Genomic DNA, 16,767 nt, shown 5'->3' with positions numbered 1-16,767 from the left:
CTGGTTCTGCAATCATCACCCATTTTTTCATACCGCTCCTAACAGTAGCCTTCCTATCCTTTTCCCCTATTTCCCCTGCATCTCCCCCTTCCTGTGCTCTCGACTCTCTCATCTCCCCGCGCTCCCTCCCCTGTTTCCCTGTTTCACTCTCCCCTAGCTCAGAGCTTGCCGCCTCCCCCTCTCCTTAACCTTATCTCCCCCTCCCTCTAGCCAATCCTTCTCTAATTCAGCCAAAAGGCCTGTTCTCCATCTGCCTCATTAATGTATAATCACAACTACCAGAATGGTATACCTAGCTACTACGGGGACCCTGCGCTAGACTCGCACCCTCAAAACCACGGCTACTACGGCCACGAGGATATCGCCGACTACGGCCATCACGATGATGGCCGGGCAGCCCTTGTCCACTACCCAAGCCCGATGCCCTCATCGAGAATGCATCCGTTGCAAGGAAACGGAATGCGGAATGGATACCCAACCGAGCACTACATTGACATGGATTATGACGCGCGTGCCGCCAATGAAAAGAGCCGACTCAACAAGCGCAAGGTAAGGGATGAAAAGATTGGATAGGGATGAAGGGTCGTTGTGTTGAATGAGAAATGGATTCATGGCTCTCCTTAGTCGATCCGGCACGTCGAGCTGACCCAAGGAAATCTCGTGCTCGACTGCCCTGTACCCGACAAGCTACTAAGGAGTGTTAAATACACGTCGGGAACCGAATTCACACACATGCGATACACAGCCTGCACTTGCGACCCAGATGACTTTATTCGGGACCGGTACACCCTACGGCCATACCTGCAAGGACGGCACACTGAGGTCTTTATTGTGATGACCATGTACAATGTAAGTTGAGCCTGCCCGAGTTCCTGAGACAATGTCTTGTGCTGAATGCTCTCTCCATCGCAGGAGGATGACGGCCTCTTTCTGAAGACAATGAACTCGGTCATAAAAAACGTGGCGCATCTATGTAGCCGCACGCGGTCCAAAACATGGGGACCGGACGGGTGGCAGAAGATTGTCGCGTGCATAGTGTCCGACGGTCGCAGCAAGATCCACCCTCGAGTGCTCAAGGTCCTCGGGGCGATGGGCGTCTACCAGGACGGGATCGCCAAGTCCGAGATCGCCGGGAAGCCCGTCACCGCCCACCTATTCGAGTACACGACCCAGGTGCTCATCGACCAGAAGATGAACGTGCACGGGGCGGACAAGTGCCCCTACCCCGTCCAGGTGCTGTTCTGCCTCAAGGAGCAGAACAAGAAGAAGATCAACTCTCACCGCTGGTTCTTCAACGCGTTTGCCCCGCAACTGAACCCAAATGTGTGCATTCTTCTCGACGTTGGCACGCGCCCCAGCTCCACCTCAATATACCACCTGTGGAAGGCATTCGACCGCAATCCAAATGTCGGGGGCGCATGCGGGGAGATTTGCGCCGAACTCGGCACCGGCTGGAAAAACCTCCTCAATCCCCTGGTCGCCTCCCAAAACTTCGAGTATAAGATGTCGAACATCCTTGACAAGCCGCTCGAGTCCGTTTTCGGGTACATTTCCGTGCTACCGGGCGCGTTCTCCGCGTATCGTTACCGCGCTCTGCAGAATATCGGGCCGAACGAGGGCCCCCTGGCCTCCTACTTCAAGGGAGAGCTGATGCACGGGGGCTCCACCGACGCCGGGATTTTCGAGGCGAAGTACGTACCCATCCCCCTCCCCTCCCCCCTCCCACTCTCCACCATGGACTCTCTCGTTCGATTTTTAGGCTTGGCTAACCCTCTTTCTTGCGTTGCAACAGCATGTACCTCGCGGAAGATCGTATCCTCTGCTTCGAGCTCGTCGCGAAGAAAAACGAGGCATGGCTCCTCAAGTACGTCAAGTCCGCCAAGGCCGAAACCGATGTCCCCGACAATCTCCCCGAGTTTATTTCCCAGCGCCGCCGCTGGCTGAACGGCTCTTTCTTCGCCGCGATCTATGGCTCGGTCCACGCTCTCCGCATCCTCTCCTCCGGGCAGGGCTTCTTCCGCAAGTGTCTGCTCATGTTCGAATTTTTGTACAACACCGTCAATCTCGTGTTCAATTGGTTCGCATTAGTGAGTGTTCCGAGCGTGTTGAAGTGTAAAAGTGCTAAAGTGTCCCTTGATATTCACCGACTCTCTCTCTCTCTTTTCACCAATCTGCAGGGAAACTTCTATCTCGCCTTCTTTTTCCTGGGAAAGGCATCGCTTCCGGTCACCATTACCCAAATCATCGACGGGAAAGAGGTGCAAGTAACGCAGGCGTTGCAAGTTCCTGACCCCTTCTTTGGGTATGCTGCATTCGTCTTCCCCATCATGAGGAACCTCTACGTCATGGTAAGTCCCCCTCCTCCCCCCTCTTTTCGACGCCAAATTGCGCATGCAATGAATGCTCACTGACGCCAACGTGGTAGGTGATCGTCATTATCTTTATCTCGGCGATGGGAAATCGACCCCAGGGGTCCAAGTGGCTATACCGGCTGTGCGTGGTCCTGTTTGCACTGATTATGATGCTCATGGTAAACCCTATTTAATGCGTGCCCCATGTTCTGTGTATTGACCCCGGGTCTGTTTACGATGTGCCCCTCAGCTGTACGTCTCCGGCTTCACCATTTATCAGACCGTGCCCAAAACTGCCGAGGGCTGGCGCAACTCTCCGAATCTACTTCGCACCTCGCCAATCTTCCGAGATATCGTCATCTCGCTGGGCTCGACCTATCTCCTCTACTTCGTCTCGTCCTTCCTGCACTTCGAGCCCTGGCACATGTTCACCTCGTTTATCCAGTATATCTTCCTTATGCCGTCCTACATTAACATCCTGATGGTGTACGCGTTCTGCAACACGCACGACGTCAGCTGGGGAACCAAGGGAGACAACGGGGCCGCATCCCTGGGCGCGGCACAGATCACGAAAACGGAAAACGGGAAGCAGATGGTCAAGGTGGAGGTGCCGACGGAACAGCACGATATCAATGCCGCCTACGACCAGATGCTCCGTGAGCTCGCGGTGCCCGAAGTGAAGCAGGCCCAGAAGCGCGACGCGAAGACAAAGCAGGAGGACTACTACAAGCTCTTCCGCACGAATCTCGTGCTGAGCTGGATGCTCTCCAATGCGCTGCTGATCATCGTCATGACGAGCGACGTCTTCATCAATTTCTTGACCAAGGTTAACCCCAACTCGATGAAGGCGTACAATCCATACTTGACGGTAAGTGCCGGCCGGTTTCTCTATGCCACTGGCCCCTCAACCCCCAGACTCACCCCCCACTTCTCTCTATTTTTTCTTAGTTCCTCTTTTGGGCCGTGGCCTGCCTCAGTGCCGTACGCTTTGTAGGGTGCGTGACCTACCTTGTACTGAGACTTATTTTCGGCTAAAGGGGCAAGGTGGCACACGGTCACTCACCTCTCCCTCCCCCTCTCCCCCCTCATTACCCGTTATTGCACCGATCTCCATGAAAAAGAGCCCTCCCCCCCCACCGTCGGTGGAGTCTGTCTTCTTTGCTGTCGGTTTTGTAGAGATATATTTTAATACAGTAAATTAAAGTGCTTATTTTTTTTTTTTTTGGTTCAGTCCAAGAAGTCACCGGTGAAAGGAGGAGCGTAGAGAGGAAGAAAAAAAAAGGGGGGATGACTTTGAGGAATTTTCTACCATTTGCAGTGAATCCCACTTTCTTTTATAGCTATATATATTATATATTTGTTTGCTATCTGAATATAGCCGTATTCAAAAAAAAAAGACGAAGTAGACTACAGCAAAACAGAGTTGACTATAAACCCCTTTTCATTCAGGTAGATCTATTTACAATTATTGTGCCGAGGCTAGATGGTGCCGCTGAAAAGTGCCAAGTGCCGCACTCGGGAGAACGCGGGCCATGCGCTATGCCTTGGCATCGCCGAGATAGAATGCCCGATCCCCCAAGTATTCGTGCACATCCGCCCCTACATGATGGTAACAGAACAAGAGAGCCAGGTGGGTAAATGCACAACCCTCTTGCTCCAATGCAAGAGGCAGGGAAAATAAGAGCTTACCGAGGGTGGTGAAAATTCGCTCAAAATGCGGCATAAACTCATGCAAAGGTAAATACAGGTTGAAGCCCAGCTCGACAAAGACAGAAAACTCGTGCGCGCGCACATCCTTTGGCGCGGTGCCCAGGTGCTTCTCACACGCGTCAAGAAGGGGCCCGAAGCCGAACCCTTTGGGCTCATTGACCTTGGTTGCTAAGAAAATGCATACCGCTGGGAGAGGAAAGAGAGAGAAAGAGAGAGAGAAAATGGAAATTTAGACACGCTCTCTGCAACCTATGCAAGTTCATCCCGATGACCTAACCTGCCACGAGTTTTCGATTTTCCTTGCGGACGACATCCTTCAAGACCAGCTTCTCAAAATACGCATAGGCCTTCGCCACGGTGCTGATCTCCAGGTCCAGCTGCTGCCCCACGTCAAGCAGACGGGACTTCACCGTTCGGATCTTTGTTAGCGTGATGGAGGAGTCTACCTCTGCGTGCGTTTCCCGAAACTGGTCGTTGAGTTCGCGCTTTAGATCGGCCGGTCGATTGGGATGGATAATGGAGCCCTACAAGAAACGAAAAAAAAAAGCTCGTAAATGAGTGCCCCCAAGAGATTCCCTCCCCTCCTCCCCCCAAAAAAGAAAGATTACCATAAAGGCCTGTAGCCCCACCAGAGGCCGTTTGCTGCCCATTTTCAGTTCGGGGTCATCCAAGTAGTGCGGATCATAGGCCAACATGGATTGATCAATTTCGCTTTGCCTATGGTTGGTTCAATGAAGAAGGAGCAAAAATCCAAGCGAGCAATGCGAGAATGAGGGGGTACGTACCCTAAGCTATTGCTTGGCACAAGAAGGTAGCCATAGGACTCGGCCTTGCGCTTCTTAAGGGAATCAATGTTGGTTATCTGCCTACTATAGATTCAAACCAAGTGAGTCAGGCATGGCCCTATCGGTGAGCTGCCGAGGTTCACTTACAGATACTCCTTGTGAAAGTGGGGCAGCTGCCGCTTTTTGTTCTTCCGCGATTTGTCTCTGTAGCTGCCCAAGCTGGAGATGGCTGCAATCGACGTATTCTAAAACCAAAATGAAAGGGTTTAGATGCACCGATGCTTCACAAAGGATGGAGAGGATAGATACCGCCGAAGCCGTCAAGAAAAACTTGGTCTGACGCAGCGCCTTGCCCAGGTGGGAGCCGTCGGCGGAGTCGGCCCGTATGCCCAGCTTATCGGGCTGACTCCAGGAAGTCGACGGGGCATTCCCAGGGGAAAGCTGAGGCATGGAGGCTGAGGATCGGTAGTTTGCATGGGAAGCTTGATTGCTCGACGTTGCTACAGGGACAGATCATAATCAAAATACCAATTTAGCGCATCACCGAAGCACATCAGAGCGTGATTATTCCGGGAGCAGAGCCTGAACACACTACTCTCCTTCCTCCATAAGTAAAATTACCTTTGTTCTCGTTCAGGTTTACGGATTGCGTGCGCCTAGCCTGTGGTTTATTTCTGGATGCCGCGTTGGATGTACCCTGCTCCACTCGTGATTGTTTGGAGCCTGGAGAGCCAGTATGAGATATTGATGGGGCAGCCTCCAGGGAGATATTCTTGAGAAAATCGGTAGCCTTTGAAGAGCGCGCTTTACTGTGAATGGATCTCGAATGGGCAGGAGGAGGGGGTTTTCCCTCCTCAGGGGGCAGTATTGACTGGCCTCTGTCGGAGGAGACTCTGTCTGCCGCAGACGTTATGTTCCTGTCCGCTGGCTGAGCGGCTTTACCTTTGGCAGCCTGGGAGTGGAGAGGCGATCTAGCATGGTCCTCTTTTTTCTCGATGGGTGAATTTTCTTCTAAAAGGTCGAATGGGCGCAGAGGATTTTCGTTTCCAAGACTGATGTTAGAGAGAAATGTGAAGGCAGCTTGACGATTTGAATCGCGCCTTGATATTCGATTTGTGGAGTTTGTGACCATGTCCCAGTTGAAAGGCTAGAGGAGAATTCGACCATTATAAAGGTGGACGGATGGCGCAGGCCTGTATTAAAATTTTCAATACGGGCCTGTGTGTGTGGTAAGAAGTCCACGTCACGCGCCTCCACCCCTTTGGTCTATCTTTCTTTATTATGCTTTATTTCTGTGCTGAACTTTTACACACCGAGAAAATTGTCTATCCTATATATGGACTTTTCTCCCCCCTTCCTCCCCCAATTTTACGTTTTTTGCTACTTATAATGTCGTGTTCTATAATTGTGAATATATAACATGCTGTATCGATTCCTTCAATTTTCGTCTTAATCAGTTTCGAAACTGGTTTTTGGCTCGGGGTGTATGAGCTGGCATATGGCCTACTACAATCTGGTCACTCGTCGGCGTGGATACGCGGTGTCTGTTTTCACGATATCGCTATTTCCTGGGTCATGGAGGTTCGCATTGTTTATTCATACGCTCTTGTTGTTTTCACGTTTTGACACTCTGTCGCGTTATCACTCGGGAAAATTATATATTTATTAATTAAATTATAAAAAAATGGGGCTGCTTCCTGTTATCTGCCTCAAAGGCGTTAAAGCATGTAGCACATATTTTTTTATAAATTAAACATTTCTAAAAAAATAAATGTAGGCAGTTGCCTACATTCTTTTTTAATCAAGTCTAACCAATAAATATTTTATCATTTAGTATTTCCAACTGCAATTCATAAGCTTTTCCCCTTAGTAGCATCACACAGCTGATAGAAACTATCTCGTTCCGCACGTAGCTTATCGTCTAGTCCATCGGTCGTGTTTATGGATAGACCGTAATTGATTGGCCCATACTTCTCAATGATCGTGTTACGTTGGTAGTTGCGACTTTCAAGTGATTCTTTGAATGCCGTCCTAGCGGTTGCGTCTAGTCCTTGACATACTCCCACCGGTACACGATCTGCGTGACACTCTGACCAGGGCGTAGTCACATTAACTATCAAACATGCGCCCACGTCATATGCAAGCGTTGTACGAGTGAAAATAGAAACAAAAAAGAACAATAGCACCCAGAGCATGGTATAAGTTGGGATTCTTCAAAAGTTTCTAATTTTAATCTTCTTTTTATACTGAGATTTTCTTGAAAAAATCAATGCCGCAATTGCTGCCAAGTCACAGCAACTTAATTAAATTAAAATCCAGTTTGCCGTGGGTTGTAATGTGACTCAGCGATCTCAATATTGCATCCAATCAATTTGGGAATCGAATCCAGCCTGCCAATGTTGGGAGCACCAGAGAAGTTAAGCTCCCGACTTCGTGCTTCGTATCAGGTAAGCATTCGATGGGGTTACGAGAATAATCGAAAGATATTGAAAGCGAGACACTTCAGGCGGTCATCGAGGCGAGGGCTAACCATGTCCAGCGGTGGACGAAAGAATCGATAAGCTACATGTCGAAGGAGCGTGCTGCGGGCTGAAGGCATTGCTTGCGACGAGATAAGTCAATGGGAAAGCATTCACACTCTGATGCCGCTCAAACGCCATAAATGCCGTGATAACGCGTTGTGTGCCAATGGCCTTTCCGAGAACGAGAGAGTCTACAGCACCGGTGGCTGCGATCTTAAAGTCGATGAGCATGGGTTGTTGTGGGCTTTGATATGCGAGCTATACGTCTGGGTGTCCTTCTCTCCACTGCCCTTTTGCTAGAGCATAAATGTGCTAGAATAGCGGCCATTGTGATCCTAATGCCCGCGAACTCGGCCATGCACGGAAATGATTTGAGCAGCGCTCACGCTCTGGTGCCAACCATGCGTGAAAAAGTTCTTACTTACGTAAACGCTCCAGTCCCGCTATGTACTCTAGACGAACTCGGTTACATTACAGAAGTAGGGGTTGAACCAAGGGAAGGAGGCGGCACTGCCACTCTAATAAGAACACCCCGTGGCCTCTTTTGGAGCTTTACTATATAGGGAATGACAGATATGCCTCAATGAGCTTAATCGTTCTACCGACGCCGTTTAGACTAGAATCGATCGTACACAAGATCAGCTGGTGGTCTATTTGGTCTAAGTCATTTTACAGTTTGCAGAATGAGAGCTAGTTCTAAATATTTTTCTGAAGCCATGATTCTCCATATATCTCTGCTTTCTTGGTGCATTAAATAGCTGACTTGATTAGTTTTAATAAATGAACATCCACTCACCCCCCTTCTCCCAATCCAAGATAAGTGGAAAGCTAACGCAGATTTGCCAGCACCACTGTTGTGATTTTAGAGGATGAGCAGAAGTGCAATCGTGAGGTATGGACACAGAATAATAAATAGTGAATATGCATTTGCTGTTTATTGTTTGACTATTATTCCCTTGCTTGAGAAAATCAACTCGAGTTCTGATACCTTACTAGGATTATGGTTTAAGCCTATCGTCTAATCTATAGAGATTTGAAATTTCCCCATGCCCTTTTACCAGTAGTTGCATAGGTTGGGAGTGTACACAGAAAATCTTCTCACACTAATAAACTAGTACGTTGGCTTGTCTAAGATGTGCCTAGTACGGGAAGAGATGTGATTGTGGGGGGAATTTTAATCTGAATCTATTCCATTTGGTATTCAACTCTTAGTAGACTCGAATTATTCTAAAATCTCGCTTGGTAAATATTATTAAAAAGGGCAGTGCCATAGGCTGAAGTTTACGGCAAAAGAGTCGGTATATTATATCCTAATCCTTGACCCTAAACAGGAGTAGATATTGGCCATAAAACTTAATCGCACGGCATACCCATTTTTAGTATTTCATATGAGCTCGAATGCAATTTTGATAATTGCCTCCGGTCAGAAGAAAGCGCCTCCTGGGGATAGAGATGGAGAATGGCCGGCCTTACATTTGCACAAAGTGCGTTAAAATGGATTTAGTGAGCATAATCTCGTTTTGGATCTTAGAGGATCGTTTATCAAAGAGAAATTAAGTTTGCTGGGCATAGAGATCTCAATCTAAAAAGGACTCGACCCGCCCAGATAATAAATAAAACATGTAGTTAAAGGATGAAAACAGCTTAACGAGGGGGAGAGGGGGTAGAAGGAGCGAATGCAATGCAATCTATGCATATGTAGTGTGTAAGACCTAATTGGATATATAAATACAATGAAGACGATTCGATAGGGATTTTCGGTTGAAAAGGCGAGCCGACAGGACCAGGAGAACGTGGTTCTGCATCGGCTAGTAGAGGGATTATTTGGAAAGCTCATCGCTCATTTGGGCAACTCGGGGGCGTGGGCCGAGGAAGAATCAGGGTCGTGGTACATGGACGCTCTGAACATCGACACGCGGTAATTGATATCTGCGGGGGGCAAGTCGGGCAATGGTAGGGTTGGTGGACGATTCCCACGACTCTCATTCACTGCGTCGGCCCCTTGCTCAATGGTACTTTCCGGTCTCATTTGAACGGTTTGAACAGACGAAACGGAGTTCGGTGTCTGCGAACGTGATGCTTCCGGTGCTGCCAGATCGCTACGCATCGTGGTCGGAGAGGGGGACTCATTGGCCGTATTGTATGTCGAGATGCTACTCCTATTCTCGACAAGCTTCGGCAATTCGACTTTATTTTTCTTTGCATTCTCCTCTGCTCCTTGTGCCTGTGCGCTCTCAACGTTAGCTCCCCGGTCATGTTCACTTGGAATAGGGGGGACTGCAGGCCACGATGCGGGGTCTATCAAGATCACCGAGCACATGCTCGACCTTCCAGAACTCGCTTCGCCTGCCGCCCAGGCCGAGGAGGTCACCAGTTCTCCGCACCCCAGATCCAGCGAGTTACAGCGCGAGTTTCTCCACAACGACGAACCCGAATCCCGATCCGCAGTAGAAGGCTTTCTCGGGGAGAGAAGGTGCTTGCTAGCTCGTCGAGCGCCCGTCGCCCCATAATTAAGACTAAAGCTGCGCCGCCTATGCTTTGAGAGTTCCACCGAAGGGTTTTCGCGGTAGCGTTGCATCGCCTCAAGATCATCCTGGTACATTGCTGCAATCGATTTCTGGATGGTGGTTTTAGCAGCCACTCGGTCCTCCTTACCGAACTCCTCGGGCGCAGCGCCACCCGTAGTTTCCAGCAGCACTTGAAGTTGCCATGGCTCCAGGAAAGCCTTTTGCGAAATGGTCACGGGGCTTACGCTACGACTGGGCAGCGGCTCCTCAACCTCTAGGGACGGTGCCACCCGGAGGGGTTCATGAGGTGGGGCCGATTCTGGCGGCCCAGAGGATGCAGGGGGCAAAGGCGGCGGCGGGGAACTGGGTGGAGGGGTCGGGGGAGGCGGGAGGGTCTGAGGCGGTACGGATAAAAGCTCTTGCACCGCCGGAACATCCAGGTACTGCTCCTCATCGGGTAAATAGGCGTGGGCGTCCTCCCCACCAGACGCCTTTTCACTGTGGGAATTTTGCCAGCCCGCGTCGGGTCGCCAGGGGGCACTCGGGAAGAATACACTTCCACGGTACTTTGGGTCCTTCTTGCGGGCTCGAATCGACCAGAGAATCCCAAAAGCGAGGACGGCTATCCCGGCAAGACAAGCGAACGCTATCCCGACGTATTTCCCAACCTCCTCGAAGCTTGCTCCTCGGCCCCCTCCTTTTTCAGAGGACGCAATGAACCCGACCCGGCTGAAATCATTGCAGACGCCCGCTCTGCAAACCCCGCTGGCGCATTGCTGGTCGCTGGAGCAGCGAAGCCCCTCGGTGAGCTTTGGCCGACAGGTCATGCTCGACGGGTCGCAATACAGCGAGTCCGACGAGCAGGTCCAGGCTGTCGTGTTGAGGGGATTGACCACACAGGCCGAGAAAGCTTGACTGGGCTGCGGGGCAGTCGGGACGAATGAGTTGGAGGGCGAAATGGAGGCGATCGAGGTCGACGGCGGATTGAGAACGATGGTCGAGGTGGCGATTCCGGAGGCCTGGGAGAAAGTCTGCGGGATGAAGTCGGTTGCGAGGGGAAGGAGGCTGGTTTTTGTAGGCCGAGCGGAAAGAGCGGTGGATTCCAGGCGAGCGATAGAGGTGGTTGCATCGACGATAGAGCTGTCTTGGTCGCCATCAGCAACTGCGTCTGGATTATCAGGATCACTGGTAGAAGGCGGGAGGGCGCGTGGAGCCAGCCGCCTTTTGAAATTGGCATATTGCGACTTCCCTCTCAATGACCTGTCTCTTGGAGACGATGGGGATCCGGGAAGGCGAGGTTGCAGGCGACTAGAGCCATAGGTCGACTCCCTTGCCCGGGTCTCGCCCAGTTCTGTGGCTAACTCTTGAAAACTGGGGCGCACCTCTACGCAAGAACAACATACTCAGCTGTCAGTACTCAGGAGGACAAGGCAGCAACGAGCCAAGAATATACCTCGTTTTCTGTTTGGAATCCCAGTATTAGAGGAAGTGGCGGGCGCCATGATATGTCGAGGAGAGAGCGAGTTGGATATGGCTCTGCAGGCGTGTATGAATGGGTGTCTAAGGGGTTTTATTGGAAGAGGCAGAGTTTAGGTTTGAAGCTGCACCAAGGTTCGGGTTGGGCCTACCTACCAGACAAAGGAAGCGAATAGTTAAGTAAACAAGTAGGGGGGAGAGTCGATGCGAGGAAGCCAGCTCGCCAAGCTTGGTGTCAAGGGGAGAGGAGATTTATGGGAGGGCCTTGGTCATCAGGCTTGAATGCTTCCGTAGAGGTGGAGGGAAATGAGCACCGATGCTTGGAATGAGAGAGGAGGGGAGATTTCAAAAAGTGGACTTGAAATATTCGGGGCCGCTCTACTTAGTGTGTATTTTCACCCGGAGTCCCACAAGGCCCAATCATTTGGAGTTTATTCCCAATTTTTCAATAGGTAAAATAATTACATTAACTGTGCTATATTGCGGTGCAAAACCCCATTTGTGAGGATCCGCAATATATAAAACTTCGAAGGAATGCTAATTTGGTCGTACAGGAAAAAAAACCATGCCAATCTCCGCGTCTTCGGCTGTCAGAATGGGAGGGGGGGTGTGTGACGTCGATTCTATTCCGGACCGATGACGTGAAGTACGCCTCGTGAGCAGCTGGATATATAGTGCGGGAGGGATATGGCATGTCTGCTGATTAAGTAGTCTTGCTTGGACGCTCGAGAACGGCATGGACGAGTTCTCCAGCAACCCCAGTGCGCTCGAAGCCTCTATTCCGAACCCGCTCTCCGCAACCTGCGCGTCGCGACCCCCGCCAGACCCAAATGCTCTCCCTTCCCGCCCTAATGCAACGCCGGTCCTGCGCCCCTACATTATCAGTGTGCCGGGGCCCATAACGCCGCTGTCCTTGGACTAGGCTGGAGTGAGCTGGACTAGGCCACCCCCTCCGGGCTGGCTCAGGGCCGGCAAAGCGATGATGGAGATGGGCATTGTAAATTTATCCTCATGTATTTCGTACTAGAATGAATAAAACAAAGTTGATGCACCAAACTGAAATCTATGGCCGGCGGAATGCACGCATTCTGCTCGGCGGGCGCCGCACCCACGCGCCGTTGGCGTCCGCCGCGGCGCAGTGGAGAAGAAGAAAAGAACGCTGCAAAGAAGTTTCCAGCGCCAAGGCAGCCCTCGGACCCGATCAGAAGGGCCGGCGATTTGGCGAGCGATTTAGGATTCCATCGATTTCATGCAAGCGGGCGATTTCATTTGGGAATCTCAGTCTTATTAAATGGGGGTGATTGGCTGTGGAGAGACGAGCGGGCCAAAGGGCTGGCTAATGGGAAGCCGGGCCACGCTCCCAAACGCGGTGCAGCTTCTAGTATTCGCTGCCCTGCGCGGCAGCTTCCCACCTCCCCCTCGTGCCTGGCCCGCCGCCGCCTGAGCCTGCGGCTGGGTTGCGGCGGGCGCGGAGGCCGCCCCACCCCTGCGCAAGACGCGCGGGCACAGCTGATATCGCGGCCCCCACTTGCGGGCAAGCGCGGCATTGGCGAATCGACGAAATCCGCCTGGAAATTCCGCCAACTCCTTCAATTTAGAGTTGCAAAAAACTTTTTTTACTTTTGACACCTCCTATACCTGTATTTGCACCTTACGCTAGCCTTCTCGCCCGCCCGCGATTTTTTTTTTTTCTCCCGCCGGCCCGCTTGCTTCTCTTCTCTTCTCTCCCGGCCCCTCTCGCCATCCACCTTCGACACAGCTATGCCGGATGCCCGGTCATTTGCGCTGCACTCAGCCTCATACATGTGTCAGCAGCCATTCTTCTACAGCGGGCGATTGTCTCCATGCTCCCTCGAAGCCATCTCCATTGTGCCGCTCCTGCTCTACACATGCGTTGCTGCATTCTGCTATCGGCGCCATTCTCGAGAATCTCCCCGCTCGCCATCCGCCGCTCGCCTCCTGTCAGGTAGGGCATGGGGCCTTGATTGCGATTTTTCTTTTTTCCCTCCCCAAAATGCCGCCCCTTTTCTTGTCGCTAACCCTCGCGCTCTCCCTCTACCAGATGATGCCGAGCCCCTGTCCCATCGGCGCCCGCAGCCTTTCGCAAAGCTCGAAAGCCTTGCAACCGCAACCGCCCTCCTCACCCGCCTCATCCTCCTTGTGACATCGGCCGAGACGCTGTGGATGCTCGGCACCTCGCTAGGGTCGGCCTCGCCCACCCCGCTCTATCTGCTCTTGGCCCCCGCCGCTCGAAGCCTCACGTGGGGCCTCCATCTCTCTCGGCTGCGGAAGGAGCGCCGCGACATCGCCACCTACCCGAGTGCCTCCACTCTGGGGTTCTGTTTCTTTGCATTTCTGCTCTCCAACCTTGAGCTCTACCACTTCATTGTATATCTCACGCATCCAGCCTCCGGGGACGCGGAGGCCTCTGCATTCGCGCTCAACTGGCCCGTCTTTTTGGCGTTCACGGTGCGGTATGCGCTGCTTCTCGCGCTGGTCGCCTGCACAGGGGTGCTGCTGTGGCTGCGCGTGCGGATAGCGCAGAGCACGGGTGGGGGACACGCTGGCGTGTCGTCCACCGCACGCTACGGCACCTTCGTCTCCACCGACCCCCCCGCGACGCAAGAGAACGGCGACCTCGAGCAATCCGCCGCCGACCCGTATACCTCGCCTAAGATGTACAGCATGAGCGATGACCCCAAGTACAAGCCCCCCAAGACGGCCGGCGAGTTCCTCACCAAGTTCCCCAAGCTCTTCCCGTTCCTCTGGCCGCATCACGACCGCGGCCTCCAGCTGCGGTTCCTGGTGTGCTTCGTGCTGCTGATCGGGCACCGCGTGGTCAACGTGCTCGTGCCCATCCAGCAGAAATTCGTCATCGACGCTCTGGAGGAGAAGAGGTTCGCCTGGCATGAGATCCTGATCTTTGTCTTCCTGAGGTTCATGCAGGGCGGCGTGGGGCTCATCTCGACGGCCGAGCAGTTCCTTTGGCTGCCCATCGGCCAGGTAGCCGCTTGTTTGCCCCTGCTTTCTTTCCAAAATAAAAAAAACACTGACGATCGTCTCTCCATGCTTTGTAGTTCACCACCCGCCAGCTTCAGGTGAAGATGTTTGAGCACCTGCTCCACCTCTCGCTCCGCTTCCACCTCCAGCGCAAGACGGGCGAGATTCTGCGCGTGCAAGGTTGGCTACTGCGTTTTCTTTTTCCTGGTCATTTCACTCCCCCCTTAATGCTAACCCGTCCGGATAGACCGAGGCGTTTCCTCCATCGTCACGATCCTCTCCTCGATCTTTTTCAACATCATCCCGACCCTGATGGACGTGGTCGTTGCGTGCATGGTCATGACCTGGAAACTGGATTTCTACTTCGGGGCCATTGTGTTCATCACCATGACGCTCTACATCTTCAGCACGGTCGTCCTGACCGAGTGGCGCACCAAGTATCGTCGCGAGGCCAATCTATTGGACAACAACATGGAGGCCAAAGCAGGTAATTATCCGCCCTCCCTCTTCTTTCCCATTCGCTCTCGCTGAGCTCCTCTCTCAATCCCCTCCCCTCCCCTCCCCTCCCCCAGTCGACTCGCTGATCAACTACGAGACGGTGAAGCTCTACGCCGCGGAGAAGTTCGAGGTTCAGCAGTATCTGAACGCGGTGCTCGACTACCAGAGCGCGGAGTGGATGTCCAACTTCGCGACCGCCGCGCTCAAGCTAACCCAGAACTGTATCATCCAGGTGGGTTTGCTCGCGGGGTGTTTGCTGGTGGCGCGGCGCATCGTGGACGGGAAGATGACGGTGGGCGACTTTGCCTTGTACATGGGATACATCCTGCAGCTCTACGGCCCACTGAATTGGTAAGCTGGATGAAACTTTATTTCGAATTGGGTTTTTCGTGGCCCCGCTCACCTAACCTGTTATGATGACCTCCAAACAACCCAACCTAGGTTTGGAACCTACTATCGACAGCTGCAGAAGAACTTTGTCGACATGGAGAAGATGCTCGATTTGTTCCAGGAGCCGATGGAGGTGAAGGACCTGCCCCAGGCGGCGCCCTGTGTTGTCAAGCGTGGCGAAGTCAAGTTTGGTAAGTAGGCGGTGCTTTCTCTTTCTGTGCCAGGGTTCCCTCCTAAGCTTGCCTCCCCCTCCTCCCCCCTCCCCTACTACAGAGAACGTGTCCTTCAGCTATGATAAGCGCTCTCCGACCCTGCGCAACATTTCCTTCACCGTCGAGCCAGGCGCAACGGTGGCGCTGGTTGGGCCGTCGGGGTCTGGCAAGTCCACCCTTATTCGCCTACTCTTCCGGTTTTACGATGTCAACAGCGGCCGAATCCTGATCGACGGCCAGGACATCCGCCATGTGCGCCAAGGGGACCTTCGCAAGCAGATTGGCATTGTCCCACAAGTAAGGCCTTGCCCTCTCTCCGGGCCGTCTTTCTTCCCCCCCCCCCCCTCTCACCTATCTTGCACGAACCCTTGCTTCCTTGGTAGGACCCCGTTTTGTTTAATGACACCCTACGCTACAACATACGTTATGGCCGGATAGACGCGACGGATCTGGAGGTTGAGGAGGCGGCCACCGCGGCCCACATTCACAACCAGATCAGCAGTTTCCCAGAAGGTACCCCTGCCCTTGCCCGGGACGGCAGACGATGCAGCCTAACCTTTTGGCCTTCTGTTTAGGATACGCAACGCGTGTGGGTGAACGGGGCATGCGTCTAAGCGGAGGAGAGAAGCAGCGCGTGGCCATAGCACGCACGCTGCTCAAAAACCCGCCCATTGTCCTGCTGGATGAGGCGACGAGCGCCATGGACTCGGCCACCGAGAGGCTGATCCACCGCTCCCTGCGGCGCATGACCACCAACCGAACCACCCTGGTGATTGCCCACCGGCTCTCCACCATCGTCAACGCCGATCTGATCCTGGTGCTGCGGAACGGCGAGATAGTGGAGCGGGGGCGCCACACGGAGCTGATGCAGAACCAGGACGGGCTCTACCACGACATGTGGATGAAGCAGCTGCACGACCACGACATGATGGCCATCCTGAGGGCCACGACCCAGCTTCAGCTGCGGGAGGCGAGGGGCGAAGGGGTGGAGGGGGACGGGTGTGCCAGCGAGGGCAGTGAGTTCGAGAGCGGCGATAGCAGCAGCGCCGAGCACACCACCCTAGTGTCCGATAGGCCCCGGGGGAGGCTGACGGAGACGTCGGAGGGGACCGGGAGCGTTGCGGTGAGCGAGGACGACCACGGCCCCCTCTTCCACCAGGATGAGCTGTTGCGGCTGGGCGGGGGAGTCAGTGAGACGGTGTCGACGGTGAGCAGCTGTAATGCCAGCGTCCTTTTGGATGAGGGGAATGCCGAGGAGAGTCGCGGAGGGGCTTCGTCTTCAAAAGAGGACCGCGCGTCCTAGCACGATGGCCGGA

The 16,767-nt window shown here is 53.2% G+C and overlaps 8 protein-coding genes across 8 annotated transcripts; 3 read left to right on the top strand and 5 right to left on the bottom strand.

Annotated features, from left to right (window-relative positions):
• Positions 1-261: 261 nt before the first annotated feature.
• On the top strand, positions 262-3,386 carry VTP21DRAFT_973 (uncharacterized protein; the record flags this gene model as incomplete). Its single annotated transcript, XM_069400708.1, has 7 exons — positions 262-549; positions 625-849; positions 913-1,691; positions 1,793-2,348; positions 2,426-2,530; positions 2,602-3,219; positions 3,300-3,386. 7 exons carry the CDS (start codon positions 262-264, stop codon positions 3,384-3,386), a joined length of 2,658 nt encoding a protein of 885 aa, XP_069251862.1.
• A 502-nt stretch (positions 3,387-3,888) lies between these two features.
• Positions 3,889-5,978, bottom strand: VTP21DRAFT_972 (uncharacterized protein; the record flags this gene model as incomplete). The annotated part of the gene is made up of 8 exons (XM_069400697.1): positions 3,889-3,950; positions 4,041-4,247; positions 4,339-4,585; positions 4,670-4,778; positions 4,847-4,930; positions 4,994-5,091; positions 5,156-5,346; positions 5,468-5,978. 8 exons carry the CDS (start codon positions 5,976-5,978, stop codon positions 3,889-3,891), a joined length of 1,509 nt encoding a protein of 502 aa, XP_069251861.1.
• A 718-nt stretch (positions 5,979-6,696) lies between these two features.
• On the bottom strand, positions 6,697-7,041 carry VTP21DRAFT_971 (uncharacterized protein; the record flags this gene model as incomplete). The annotated part of the gene is made up of 1 exon (XM_069400686.1): positions 6,697-7,041. The coding sequence occupies one exon, from the start codon at positions 7,039-7,041 to the stop codon at positions 6,697-6,699; it is 345 nt and encodes a 114-aa protein (XP_069251860.1).
• A 330-nt stretch (positions 7,042-7,371) lies between these two features.
• Positions 7,372-7,599, bottom strand: VTP21DRAFT_970 (uncharacterized protein; the record flags this gene model as incomplete). The annotated part of the gene is made up of 1 exon (XM_069400676.1): positions 7,372-7,599. The coding sequence occupies one exon, from the start codon at positions 7,597-7,599 to the stop codon at positions 7,372-7,374; it is 228 nt and encodes a 75-aa protein (XP_069251859.1).
• A 1,609-nt stretch (positions 7,600-9,208) lies between these two features.
• VTP21DRAFT_969 (uncharacterized protein) lies at positions 9,209-11,377 on the bottom strand (the record flags this gene model as incomplete). The annotated part of the gene is made up of 2 exons (XM_069400664.1): positions 9,209-11,259; positions 11,329-11,377. The coding sequence occupies 2 exons, from the start codon at positions 11,375-11,377 to the stop codon at positions 9,209-9,211; spliced, it is 2,100 nt and encodes a 699-aa protein (XP_069251858.1).
• A 511-nt stretch (positions 11,378-11,888) lies between these two features.
• Positions 11,889-12,347, bottom strand: VTP21DRAFT_968 (uncharacterized protein; the record flags this gene model as incomplete). The annotated part of the gene is made up of 2 exons (XM_069400658.1): positions 11,889-12,224; positions 12,291-12,347. 2 exons carry the CDS (start codon positions 12,345-12,347, stop codon positions 11,889-11,891), a joined length of 393 nt encoding a protein of 130 aa, XP_069251857.1.
• Positions 12,348-12,416: 69 nt separating this feature from the next.
• VTP21DRAFT_967 (uncharacterized protein) lies at positions 12,417-12,977 on the top strand (the record flags this gene model as incomplete). The annotated part of the gene is made up of 1 exon (XM_069400651.1): positions 12,417-12,977. One exon carries the CDS (start codon positions 12,417-12,419, stop codon positions 12,975-12,977), a length of 561 nt encoding a protein of 186 aa, XP_069251856.1.
• Positions 12,978-13,112: 135 nt separating this feature from the next.
• Positions 13,113-16,754, top strand: VTP21DRAFT_966 (uncharacterized protein; the record flags this gene model as incomplete). The annotated part of the gene is made up of 9 exons (XM_069400640.1): positions 13,113-13,317; positions 13,414-14,354; positions 14,429-14,531; positions 14,599-14,838; positions 14,924-15,200; positions 15,291-15,430; positions 15,513-15,748; positions 15,835-15,964; positions 16,027-16,754. The coding sequence occupies 9 exons, from the start codon at positions 13,113-13,115 to the stop codon at positions 16,752-16,754; spliced, it is 3,000 nt and encodes a 999-aa protein (XP_069251855.1).
• Between the last annotated feature and the right edge of the window lie 13 nt (positions 16,755-16,767).

This window comes from Calcarisporiella thermophila, assembly GCF_041956535.1.
Source record: "Calcarisporiella thermophila strain CBS 279.70 unplaced genomic scaffold VTP21scaffold_10, whole genome shotgun sequence".
NCBI lineage: Eukaryota > Fungi > Calcarisporiellomycota > Calcarisporiellomycetes > Calcarisporiellales > Calcarisporiellaceae > Calcarisporiella > Calcarisporiella thermophila.
The sequence above is the reverse complement of the archived record's forward strand: the minus strand, read 5'-3'. Positions and strand labels throughout refer to the sequence as shown.